Raw genomic sequence first — 14097 nt, forward strand, 5'->3', positions numbered from 1 at the left:
TTGGAAAATGGCTGCAATGAAACAAAGAGTGAAAAATTTAAAGGGGTCTGAATACTTTCCGTACCCACTGTATATAGTGAGTGAGTGAGTGAGTGAGTTTAAGTACTATGTGCTTCTGCGTGATAATCACAGTACTCTATACATAGTTTTGTGCAACTTAACCAAATCATGCAACCCTATACTTGGTGGCTGATACGCATTTACCCATGAGGGCATGCTAATAAATCTGCATGTGTATGTGTTACAGGGGGTGGGGAGGGCTACAGGAAGCCTATGTGTGGATTATAGCAGGCTAGCCTTGGCTGCGCTTTGTGTGCTCAGAAAGCTAATCAGGTAATTGGTCAGGGGGGCATTCCTGCCCGGCCCCAGTGCCTACAGCAGCTCTGGCAGCAAGCAGCCTGTGAATGGACAGACAGGGAGTGTGTTGAAATTTTTCTCTGTAGACTGCAGGTCTAAAGGGCTGGAGAACCTTGCATCTCTGCCTGCAATAAATAAGATAAAGTTGAAGTGACCTACAAGCTCTTCAGAAAGAAAAAGTATGCTATTTCTGAGAAATAGCCATATGAAAAAGTACTGGAGGAGAATATACAGCACACAATATCCATGATTTTCAACTTCAGAGTAACATTAGACAATCTGCTTCCTGTTTACACCAGCAAACGCATGCCCAGTATATGCAAATGGTCATGTGATATGTGTTGTCACACGTGTTAATATAGACAGAGATTTGTTCTGCTATTGAGCTTGTGTGGATGAAGATCATTTAGTGTGGATGTAGCCTAAGAGTTTAGTAAAGCGTCTGTCCTCACAACTGCAAAGGATCTAGCCTGTGTTTAGCATTTATAAACCACTAACAATGCTAAGATGAAATTTCTGCTTGGTAGCTCCTTTGGGTTATTTACTAACTAACCTACCAACAGGAGGTCTATAAATGAAGGTTGTAATTTGGTAGATTATACAGGAAGCCAAATTAGCAGAACCCTGTTAAATCCCTCTGGATTTCCAAGTCCTAATAGTTTTTTTATGGGGAAGGGGAAAAGGGAAGGATGTGCAGTTCTTTTTATGGAGGACTGCAGAGAGTTAATTTTCATGATTTGTTTGCCAGTGACAACAACCCCCCCCCCTAGATATAGATGATGATAGGTGTAGGTTCCGGGGATTGTTAAAGAAATGGCAGCACATCTGGGTATATCTGCATTCTGCCCACATCTGTACTGTAAAAGACTTGTGCCAACATATATTGATTGCACTTCTTGTAGTGTTTTGGATGAGCTGAATGAGCTAATGTATGTACACGTGCACTTTTGTGTCCTCCACCATCTCCAATAACGTCAAAAGGCATCACCACAGCGGATATGCATACTTTATATAAGTCACATATACAGCAGAACAAAGTAGCCGTATCCAACACCTTCACTTTCTATGGTAATGAGGTGCTTTAAATAACATGAGTCTTGCTTGCTATACCCATGCTGTTTGACTGGTAATCATATTTTCTTTGACAGGAACCATGGTAAGAGAATTCTATATACAATTAGACTATAATGCTTTTTGGCTTAAAGTGACTTGCATCAGCAAAGCCATTGCATTAGTTTGTATGTGAGAGAGATAGCAAGGTGGCCTCTGCATTAGTGCACTATAAGCAGCCCAACAAGTAGCATTAGTAATTGAGAAATGCAGTCCATATCTGTGCAGATCTGTTTTCGGGGTCAGATATACTTGTGCCCCAGGCAGTTTGGTTTGGTGGCGGTAATTGACAAGCTGTCAGCAAGCCAAGAGATACCCGTGTCCTTGGAAGCTCTCAAGGACTCGCTCCGAGGACAATGACAATCATGATACTCTCACTGACACTCCCTATATCCCTGCAAAACAAACTCCCCAAATTGAAAGTGGACATAGGGAGAAATCCTGCTTGAGTGTCCTTTTCAGTATAACAAATCTTCCCAACCTCATGGAATGATTATCTAATCTAATTATCTAAACCCTAGACACCTTTCTGTGAAGGTTCAAAAGATACATTTCTCGTGCGGGAATCGAAGGAGGTATTACAAAGAAAGTTCCAGTTGTCTGACAGTTGACGGCAGTTGAAAAACACCAAAAGGCTGAAAACCTGTATGTGATATATGTGATATATGTATATTCATTATGTAGTAAATTGGATGAACTACAGCCAAATGGCTACCATATGCAAGAGTATATGAATGTTTGTATCACAGCCTTCACAGAGACGTGGCTTGACAGTCAAGGTTTTGACTCCGATCTGTGGGGGTGGCATCTGCCTATTCATATACCGAAAGAGGTGTAAGTCTGTAGTTGCACAGGGACAGTATGTGAGGCTGACATTGAAATGCTGGATGTCTCTTCGCCTGTGTTACTTACCAAGAGAAATCCTGCAACTTGTATTCGCGGTAGTGTACATCCACCCCCGGGCGAATGAAAATAATGCATCCAAAGTTATATTGGACTAGGTAAACAAGACCAGTTATTCAGACAAAGATCAAGTGACTAAAACAACAGGTCTGACTAGAGAATAAACTTGAGGCCCTTAGAGAGTGTTTTGAATGTACAGCATGAGATGTGCTTGTTGGATTGCTTTTTGTTCTAAATGTCCTTTACAGGTTAAAAATGATATATCTTTGCGTTGTCAACACCTCTCCCAGGCTTATATGCAAACTGCAGGGGCCGATAACTGGTCCGGTTCCATCCACGGTCTTCATGGTTGTGAGTACTAGTAATGACAGTGCTTTAGGCATTGAGATTATGTCTACTAATCTTTGGTAAAACAACGTTTGAAGTCTTCCACAGATCAGGGACAACCGCAGAGTCTGTAGAAAGCTGAAATAGTCTTTGAAATACATCACTCAGTTCATCTGCACAGTATGTGTAGATCCTTCCACATATTCAATCTGATATGAATGCACTTTTCACCTTTTATACCTGTGTTAGACACTGTTGCTATTAATCCTTGTTATATGTAATTCTAAAACATTTGTCATACTTTTTGAGTATTTTTAGATTATTTTTCATGTATGTAAAGTGTTAGCTTTGCGCTTTTGTTTCTGGTCAACCCGCAAGCTGCTGAATTTCCACTTTAGCCGTTGAACTGTTGGAGCTATAGATGGTTGCCTGGATGTGAGGAGACACTGAGCCACCACATACTCTGCATGAGCCAGCTGTCTATGATGTCTGTGTTCCCGATTGGATGTAATACAGACTACTGAGACAAGACAACTGTGTCCGTAAACTGTATGAATGAAAGTAGTGTAACAACTAAACTCAATCAACATAGCAACACTCAGGTGCTGTGGCTCTGATTAGCTCTTTTCTTTAGACTTGTCTTTGTGTAATTAAAATTGAAATACAACAACAGCTCTATCAAGACTCCCATGAGCGCTCCCTGTCCCTGATGGCCACAGACTACCACTGATTTACCTAATGTTTGTCAATGAAATGTGATGATGCAAAGTCATATGACGGTATTTAAGATCACGTCCGTCAGTCCAATGTGCTTCATATACAGAAATAAGATTTTATTGGAAAAAAGAGAACGATGGGGAATGAGCCAATTAGGTGAACATGAGCAGAGAGAGAGAGAGAGAGAGAGAGAGAGAGAGAGACCATTGGAAGAGATCCAGACCTTGAATAAGCAGGCAGACAAGAGCATCATGCGGAAGAGGAGACTGTGGGAGAGGCAATGTCACCTGGGGGTGGGGGGGGGTTTGAGGGGGGGAATGACTCACAATATAATTAGTAGATAAAAAAATGCATCGACTACACTTTCTTCACGTAGACTGAAAATGCTTAATATTCTTAAAATGTTGTATCTTGGATCGCTTGTTGGTCTAAACAAGTACACAATGCAGCTCTGCCAATAGGAGCTTTGGTCTCACGCTGTTGCAACTGCTTCTCACTCTAATGTTGTCCGTCACTGCTGCTTACCTACATATCTGACCAATGATCTTTTGGGCCAAACTGTATTTTTTAAACAAACTTTCATTGCAATTCTGCCACCTCCCTATCACCACCATGGCCTTCAGGATTGTTCCAGGAAATTTAAACAATAGTTTCCATCATTTGTCTGCAGGCTGTACTGCACCACCTACAGCGTCTATGATACACCCAATCCTTTACTATCATCTTGATGAAGGTGCTTCACATTGACAGGGTCTAAACGCCAAGCTTTCATCAGTGGAATGAACGTTGTTATATACTTCCATTTGATGTATTGAACTTTCTCACATCATATAGACAACATTATTATCGTTAAAAAAATAATCTAATAATGAAAATAACCATTCGTCACAGTCCTATAAACTCTGTTACAGCTCCGCTGGTTTGGTGAGTGAATCATGAAGTGCTGCATATCTAATTTATTTTTTAAGCATGACGGTGAAGAATAAAACATCCAACAAGAGAAATAACTTAGACTTTATTACGCTATAACGTACATTATTTTAAAGAATTACGGCTGAAGCAATTCATCGATTCAGGCACCACTGCAACCAATCAAAACCAGGCCATGACGGATAGGTTCACATCTTACAACCATACTCACATGCCAATGGCCATGTGTATATGGAGAACATTGTAACCATCTCTGGCTGTGCAGGGATCTCCTCTTAAAGCCATTTCAATGGAAGAGATGTGGGACAAAATCCAAAGTCTTTGTTCTGTATAAAAATGCAAGGAAACACTGTCCAGGGATGCACAAATGTAATTCATACCTGCTTGATTTGTTTAACTCAGACTGCCTAGGCCTCATATTGGCTAGAACTGAAGTTTAAAAAGCACAGATGACTGTGGATTTTGTCCCCCATCACTTATATCAAAAATGATTTAAGGCCTTTAGTCGTATACATGTGCATAGACACACATGAATCCTTCCTAGGACAAACACACATACAGTTATAAGTCACAAGCCTAACAGATCAGATGATCGGCTCCCCCACACCACCAGCATGACTATCAATACCCCACAGCAGTCAGCCATCAGCATCCTCAGCCTATTAGTGGACAGGATAACTTTATTAGCATGCATCGTAACTAGCACACAAGCTTCCTTTCTCTTTCCATACCCACTCACTGCCCTCACCTGACGTAGTTGCATGCTCTAAATCTTCCTCATATCGAACTTCATCACTCATCGTCTCACTGCCTAATCTCGCAGAGATCCTTTGCCTTCTCTTCTCTCTCTTCCTGTACTCCCCCCGGACCATCATGGCCTTGAGCTGCCTGTCTTGTGGCAATTCCTCTAACTGTGCCTGAATGGGAGCTCTATTAACCCATGCACGACCAGACGTCTGCCATATCAAGTCATCAATGTCTAAACAAATAGTGGTATCTGAAAAATGAATAAAAATGGATTTGATGAAGATTGTGGCTCTGTTTGTATGGAACTATGTGTTTAGAGTTAAACCAATCCCAAACTGTTTTTCTCCTCTGAACTTTGATGGTGTTGATTTCTAAATATAAATTCTACGGTCTTTGCCGCCCATCCCTACAGACAACAAAAGTGAAAGGCTGCATTTCAAATTGCACGTGGTGCCATAACAAAAGCGCCATGGGAAATTGCAGATCATTTTTCAGTAAATTGATTGTATTGAATTTCATCAACTTCACAGCTTTTTGATACAATTAAATTATATAATATAAATTATAAATATTAAATTAGAGTGAACATCTATGTTTAAATGCAAATATATGCAATAATAACCCAGCAGCATACAAATGGATAATAAACAAGAGTAAAAATCATTTCTTGATCAATAGACTTAACTTTGCTGTGTAAGGTGATAAAACTGCCTTCATCATTCCACTGAGCTCTGTAGCATGATAAAAAAAAACTCACTTCTCATACTGGACTGTAATATCAAATAGTAATTATTATTCCGGTAATAACTGACCTAGTTTTGCAGATGTTTCGCTTTGAATGGTAAAACATCAACAAAACAACAACATGACACACAACTGATATGAAACTGCGGAGTTATTATTACCTGACGTGTGAGCAATGACAAAGTCACCCTGTCAGACAGAAATGTTTCCATGTGTGTTTGTAGATGTAATAAGACCTATGATGGATTCTTCATGATGCATAACTGAACCTCTCTCCTTGTGCGTGTCTGTTAATGCCTTTCAAATGGTCAACAATATTTTAAGTGAGATTCCTGCTTTTTATCTAAAAGCGGTACATGAATTATAGTGAATGCAGGTCAGCAAAATTCTCATATAAACAATATAATCAATCACTCAGGCAGATTTAATGATTAAAAACAAGTTATATGCATAGAGAAATTGTTGTTTCACTGAGACAGGAAGTGCATACTGCTTCTACTGTATAGGTGAAAATAGCTTAAAAAAGGAATCACACCAAGTCCAATAAATGACCTCTTAAGGGAGTGGATCAATAAGTCAGAGAGGCCGTGTGTTGGTGTCCACGTCCTGCCTGTCTGCCTGACCTCTTTACAGTTCTGCACAGCTGCTGCACTACCGAGACCCTGAGCACAGCAGATTAGAAACATTAGAAACACTACACAGCTGAGCAGGTTGGAATGGAACTTTTCCTCATGGATGGAAGAGAAATCTATAGGGAGAAGCAAAGTCATTTACCTTTACTATAAGTAGCAACAGCACCAGTAGGAACAGAGCAGCTTCACTGATTTAAATTCTGCCACAAGGCATTGGCTGAAATCGAGTGCAGATTCAACACCAGTCAGTGCTCAGTTGTTTTCCCTTTTATATATTTAAAATCGCTAACATTCCTCTATGTGAAAGGAAATGTGAGGCTGTACCTACACAAAAGGTCTTCAAAAAATTAATTAAATACACATGAAAAAAAGAAAATGAAATGAACGTAATCAAATAGATTATTGATGCATTAATGTTTTATGAGCCTCACTGCATTTTACATTCTTTCTATATTTAATAAATCAGATCCAGTTTAACACTCCTTCAGTACTTCATCAGTATCAGCAAGTAATCATAACAACCCCCAAGCTGAGACCAATACTCATTTAATAATAGATATTATATTCAAGCTATTGAAGTCATTAAAATGAAAAAGCCAAGACATGAAACAATGATGCCAAGTCTACCACAGAATAGTTATTATTCAACATTTGATTGTTAAACCAATTAGAGTTCATTCCAGTGACATTTCTAGTCGAGGCTACACTTACATGATCCATAAGTTCCCTTTCCATCAGAACAATTATGTCACCTAAGGTATGATTGACAGACCACAGCAGGGACAACATTTTTACACCGTCTGCTGTTAAAGACAGCCATTTTTAGGCATTTATTTTCTTTGGACAGCTGAAGACCTGAAAAGGGGAAAGAGGGAGAAAGACATGCAGCAGAGAGCCGCAGGTCGGAGTCAAACCCACGGCCGCTGCGTCAAGGAATAAACCTCTGTACATGGCCTGGCTCTACCAGGTGAGCTACCCAGGCACCCAGTCCGTCTTAGTCTGTCCCCGTCTTGTTACATGAGTTTAGATGTCAGGAGACTGTGGATAGATCCTAAAGATCCTCTATGATAAAAGAAAGATTAAAAGGAATCTATAGATTCTTTCATATGATTGAGGTGATCCGGTTTCCATGGCAAATGCCAGGTAAAGGGAAAAAGTACCCTTAATATGTTGCATTAGGTAACACACCTCCTCGCTGTATCTTTTTATGATGTGTATCAAACAAAGTGTAACAAAGGATCCTAAACATATGGCCTTCAGCTTGCTTTGTGGCCTATAAGGACTATAATTCTTCATGCAACACAAAAATGTAAAAGGTCCAACTGCACTACAACTGTTAATTGATTGGAAAAGAGAAGGTGTTTAAAAGAATATCAATTTATCAAAATAGGCAAGTGGCTGACAATAATCTGGAGTGCAATTACTTCAATTATTACGAAAGGCTGCTTTACGTTTTGGAGAATATTCTGACGATGTTGACTCAGCTTGCTATCTCTGCAAAACAACCATGTCATTAGCGAAGGAGGGGAATCAATTTGGTGGCAAATCATAAGCCGTGTCTCATCAAAGTGAGTAAATGAACGCCCGCTCGCTGTTCCACAGTTTAATGCTGCAGCTATGTGTTGGGGCTGAGGAAGAAGTGATGGGGCTTTGCAGACGAGGGAGAAATGAAGAGGAAGAAGATTTCGGGGTAACAGATATTTACATCAAGGTGGTGTTTACACAACAGGAAGTAAAGAATACACTAATAACATACAAGATACTGAATGGCATACATGTACACTTAGGACATTAAATGCATTTCAGCAAAACTAAACCAGGAAGACAACCTTTTCAATAAATAACCCTAAGAGTGATTATGGTTTTCCTGCTCACATGTAAACCAACCAGATCAGTGGGAGACGATCCATTTGTTTTTTTCGAGGAAAATGTAATTTACTACTAATTACCATCCTTCCTTAAATATTGAAATTATATCGGTTTTGATTCAGTTCAAGCCCAAAATCATTATTTTAGACCATCACTTTGCCAAAATGTTGTGTTCTGTACTGTAAAATACTTTGTATCAACTGTACTTATATTTCTTTTGTTTAAAGACCTTTTTTTACTTTATAGGACAGCTGAAGACAGGAAAGGGGAGAGAGAGGGGAAATGACATGCAGCAAAGGGCCACAGGGACGGAGTCAAACCCGCGGCCGAGGCATCGAGGAGTAAACCCCTTCATAGGAGCGCATGCTCTACCAGGTGAGCTACCCAGGCACCCTGTACTTATATTTCTACATTATGCGCTTGTATTTGGAAATTGTTTTGTGTCATTTAACACACGTTTTCCCATTGATGTATTCATGTTTGAATAGCAATCCCACTTTCAGCTCATTTTTACTTTAAGCAGCGTAGCAGAACAGCTGTAGTACTACTTCTGCTGCTGTGCCAATTCTCTAAATGTGATCAAAAAGAAAATTACCAGAAGAATTCCAATCTCTCTTCCGGGATTCGTCTCATGAAAAGAAAAGCTTGTTTCTTCACAACTGAATGCACATGGATGGGTTTTCTCTGGGACTACACTGAAATGGCCAAAGCTTCTCATGCGCAACACCAAGGTAGCAGCTAAATCATTTTCTCATAAGGAGATTGGCAGACCCAGGACAGGGTTCAGATATTCTTCTCTTACTCCACCTCTCTCTTACTACCTTTCCAAAGCTGCCAGTGTCACAACTAAAAATCTAAACTGCAAAACGCAGCCTCACATTTCACCATTAACAGTCTAAACACTGAACAACTCAAGCAATTATCTGACTGTGATGGCCTTAAGGGCACACTTTAGGTTGCAATAGCCGGTAAAAGCTTTACCATATAAGCTCATTAATCTTTAGAGCACAGGGGTTTTATAACCACAAGCGTTCCCTTTAAACACTTTGCTTAAGTCATCTTAAATGGTCACATACAGGAGAATGTAGTGAATTGTCCAAAGAGCCAAGGATAAAGAGAAACACAAAGTGAGGTAGACAACAGAGCAGGGGACAGGTGGAAGAGGAAGATGGAGGGAGGAAAAATAAACAGAGAGAACACACAGGACTATTGTTGAGCGGTTGAGCCCCAGTGACTGGTGTGGCCTCACAATAAGATCTCTTGTCTTCATCGCTGGCCAAATGCACGTTCGTCACGAGTCTCTGTCCCCGGTGCTGAAACAAGCCTCACTGGTGCTCTTACATCTGTTTTACATGCAGACGGTGTTTGTGTGTGCTACTACACATCCAGCCAAAGCACAGAAAATGAAATGTCAGCACTTTCCAAAACACATGTGCATGTGAATATTGCTGTGCCATAAATACAGTACACATCATCCTACAGTACTGCATGCATCCACAGGCTTGTATTTCATGGTGATATTACAGTAGTCTTCCCAGTCTTTAGCAAGACACAGATCTGCTGCATCTCAGGCAAAAGCCAGTTATGTCTGTCTTTCCATCTTTCCTCTGATAATGCCTCACACACCTGTGTGGTCCTGCTTTTTAGCAATAAATCCAAGAGCAAAGGATGAAGTCATGCTCTCCCCTGGGTTGATTTGATGCCACACTGAGAATACGGCGGGATGAACACAGATCCCTAACTGACAAACTGGCAGGTAGTTAGGCTGTGTCCACTGTAGCAGAACGCACAGTAAAGCCAATACGAATACAACTGGCTTCCCTGAGTGGCCCAGACTTTAACTAAGTGTAACAATGTCGAGTCAGGCAGTAGCATGGTAGGCTACAGATGGAAAGGCTGAGCATGGAAATGTGAAGGCAAACACAGCAACCAAAACATGTTTCACTACAGTATCTCATAGACGGAGTGCAGTGGGTCGTTTCAGTAATAGAAAGAAATTAATAGAAGCATATGGGTTACCAGCCGGTTGCTTTACCATCTACAGTGCATGTGTACGGAGGGTAGGGAGTAACAACCCGGTTCAATCCTCGCATACTCCAGCGTGAGAGCTCACATTGCAGATGTGCGCTCATCATTAGGCACAACATAAAAGTAGATTAATGCAGTCTAGGGTAAAGCAATGGTCCTTTAAATTGGTCACCAACAACTTCAGAGTTCTTGGTTTCATTCGTGCACACACTCACCTCAAACAAGGGTCCGATTTTATTCTTCTCCAGATACGACTGAATTCTTGACTGTTGTGGAGACGCCATGAAGAAACGGTTGTGCCTCGCAAGAGATTTAACAGAGGAAAAGCATTAGGCAAGGCGGTGTCAGTTGTCCTTCAAGAAGCGTCTCGGCGACTTAAATATGTAAAATGTCCCAAGTGTAGTGTGGCTGCAGCGGAGCCGCGCTAAGTTCAGACGGTTTGCGTCAAGTGTGGAGCAGGCGGCTATGAGCCCGGCTCATTGTGGAGACTCAGCCCGGGACCTGCAGCCCCAGTTTGTCGCCTCACAGAATCTCTGGCGGCAGCTTCCCCGTAAAAGCCAATAGCAGGGCAGCTCGGTGACAGAGACTACAAATCTTCCGCTTACTGGCTACCAGCAGTTAACGGTGCTACCGCCACTCCCATTTATCCGCGGGCTCAGCCTTGCCCTCTGTGTTTCACCGCATATGGCTACTGTACGGTAGCTACTGTACGGTATCTACTGTAGGCTACGGTAGCTACCTACTGTATGGTACACGTGCACGTGCACTGACCGCAATTAACGCAGGTGCAGTACATTCTGCTAATTACCGGAAGCAAAGTTGAAAGTTTAACGAGTCCTTTTATTTTATTTTTTTAAATCTGTAATTAATTTAACAATTAAACAGTAAAAGAGTGAGTAAGCAACAAAAGGGCACAGAGTAAGCTACCAAAATAAATGGTTACCAGTTTTACCATATTAAAGTATTGTAACACATTTATCAATTGGTTGTTGGCATATGAAGAAAGATCATTCCCAATCTCTATCCATAGTTATCAGTTTAAATATATGGTTTACATACTGTATACATTACATTTTTGTAGTGTTTTCAAAGAAAATCTGCAGCAAAAATCAACCATTTTTACATGGATGTAACAAAGACATACAGTATTGGAAGCACTAAGGAGCTTATTGGTGCAGTTTATTACCACTTGTTTGTTTGCATAGTAGTGAGCTAGACATTAATCTACAATGATTCATAAGATAAGTAGCAGAGTGACCCTTTAATCCTGAGTACTGTCGAAGTGAAATAAAAGTATATATCTCATAGCTCTACCTCCAAAAACCTGTTATATGTTAATACTGATAAACCATTGAAAACAATCACATGCATGCATGTAATCCAAACACAATGGAAACAAGGGCATTCATCTTTTGTCACATTCAAACACTTCATTTGTATATTTACAAGCGAATAAACACGTTAAGAAACGTACAAAACACACATTCACATGGTTATTCAACACTGAGATAATTGATAAAGGATAGTCAGAGTTGAAGAGAAGCAGAGAAATTGTTGCCCATTGTGAACATGATACAAAGTCAAATATTGTTTTCATCAATATTATCTTGCTTATTTCATATGCAAATGAAACTGATAACATGACATGCAAATTTTCCTCATGAAAACAAACGTAATTTTACCCAATAATATGCAGACGGTAAACTGATGGGATTCATTCCATTTCATTGGGCTAATTGAACTGCATTCTCAGGTTATACGTCTTTTTTTCACCGAGTCATTGTCTTGCCAGTTGCATTATATGGACAAAGAATATGTATAAAGTACAAAAATGAAAAATATAAAGTAATAAAAATACTATTTACGGTTTTAAAATTCTATTTACACATCAGGCAGCTACTGTGGACGTATAAAAATGGACCCAATAACTGTCTTTTATTAGGGCGATCCTTCATGGGTGGAGGGAGGACTCAAAGCATCTTCAGCATGTTCATGAATGCAGTTTATTATGGGTCACCATCAGGGGGGGGAGGTTGGCACAGCTTGTACAACCTAATCAGAGAAACATACAACGCAAAATAGCATTTAATTATAGAGGGTGAACAGTAAGCAATGATCTGTTCAGAAATGTCGCTTCTTGGCAACAAGTCTTTGGTGCAAAGGAGGTATACCCAGAAATTAAGGCTGCAGTCTTACGAAGAAAACTGTCAGCACTTGAAAAATAATTGTCATTAGCAGCCCATATCCAGCTTTGTGCTACAAAGTCAAACAACATCAACTACGTTCAAACAGCAAAAATGACACTTTAACTTGACGCTTTTACGTTCATAAGCGTTGATACAAAATTAACTTTATATACCATAGCTTGGTAGCATTCATTCATTAAAAAATATGACTTCTAAAATGTACAGAAGCCATAATCATGGAGCAATGTTCAGTACAATTAGCTGTATTGCATGCATCCTAATACAGCACTGCTGCAGTTTAAATAAGCGATTGCACCACTCACATATTTTGTCTTGAATGACTCTAGGGTAAACTCACAAAAATGTTACTGTCCCCTTTCATCTACAGATCAGTTAACAAGCAGCATGTCTCATGATGCACAGAGCACACTTCCATATTCTGCAGCAGTCAGTTACACCACAACAATTATGACATGAACCTATACTGAGAGTGCAGCAGTTTTGCTCTCCAACCACAATGTCTCAACACTAATCATCCCGCTACTTAATTGTATTTGTCAATTTCACTAAAAGGTTCAAAAGGGCTGCCTGTCACACAAAAGCCTATATGTCACAGCCAAATGGTTGAGGCAGTCCTTGTCCTCATCTTAAGGCTACTGAGTGCAGGAAGCTCCCTTCTAATGGAACCACTTGGCATAAGTCCTGCACAAAAAGCACATACTCAATACTACAGTACTTTACAAATACATACACCTCTGAAAAGCTAAAATTACACTAACTACAGTAGCCATTGTAGATTTCCACGTTTTGGGGTAAAAACATCTATATATAACCGCTGACTATTTGCAAAAGTATAACACGTTTTTTGACTGCTTTTATACCTTTCATAGAACACTTAGACCACTTTATTCATACGTTGCTATTTCCACATAGTGGAGCATTTATAGAGGCTTTTATAAGTTCTTAATGGTATGTTTAAGTAAGCTTCAGCATCCGGCATTTTAAACCTGGAAAGTAGTAGTAGAAGTAAAATAGAAGTGTTTTCTGTTCTTTCTAGCTTCAGTCAGCTGACCTCTATAAAAAGTTAGCCATGTCCAGAACAGAGCCAGTCCTATTACAAGGTGTCCAAACAAGCCCTGTCCATCTGCAGTCAAAGAGCCCTTGAAAGCACCAACAAGTAAGAAAATCCAGCGGTCCCTGCTTGAAATGGCATGCCATGTGACAAGATAACTTTAAACTAATATAAAAGTGACTTAATGCCAACTGAGGCATCATGTATCTTTCTCTTTCTGCAATTTGAGTTTAATGCCCAAGTTAAATTAATGGAAACAAACGGCTGCCTGGCAAGTGGGAAATCATTCAAAAAACTATGCTTTAAAAATGGCCAGCAGAAATGTAATGTACGGGATTTGTAGTTAATGAGCTACTACATGCAGAGCTGATGATAATTATAATAATATAATTAAAGTTGCAAGCAGCGATGGAGGGCCCTCGCTAACATGCGCGAGTCGGGGATACTGGCGGACGCCTCTCCTTGCGACCGCGCA

At 40.1% G+C, this 14097-nt stretch overlaps 2 protein-coding genes across 2 annotated transcripts in view; both read right to left on the reverse strand.

The window, feature by feature from the left end:
- c22h8orf34 (chromosome 22 C8orf34 homolog) overlaps nt 1-11055 on the reverse strand; it is a 56191-nt gene extending 45136 nt beyond the window's left edge. Inside the window, exon 1 of the mRNA XM_034861748.1 lies at nt 10580-11055. Coding sequence (XP_034717639.1) covers nt 10580-10648 — 69 coding nt within the window. The 5' untranslated portion in view covers nt 10649-11055. The remainder of the gene's footprint in view (nt 1-10579) is intronic.
- A 467-nt stretch (nt 11056-11522) lies between these two features.
- prex2 (phosphatidylinositol-3,4,5-trisphosphate-dependent Rac exchange factor 2) overlaps nt 11523-14097 on the reverse strand; it is an 87905-nt gene continuing 85330 nt past the window's right edge. Inside the window, exon 41 of the mRNA XM_034861745.1 lies at nt 11523-12416. Coding sequence (XP_034717636.1) covers nt 12371-12416 — 46 coding nt within the window. The 3' untranslated portion in view covers nt 11523-12370. The remainder of the gene's footprint in view (nt 12417-14097) is intronic.

This window comes from Etheostoma cragini, chromosome 22, assembly GCF_013103735.1.
Source record: "Etheostoma cragini isolate CJK2018 chromosome 22, CSU_Ecrag_1.0, whole genome shotgun sequence".
NCBI lineage: Eukaryota > Metazoa > Chordata > Actinopteri > Perciformes > Percidae > Etheostoma > Etheostoma cragini.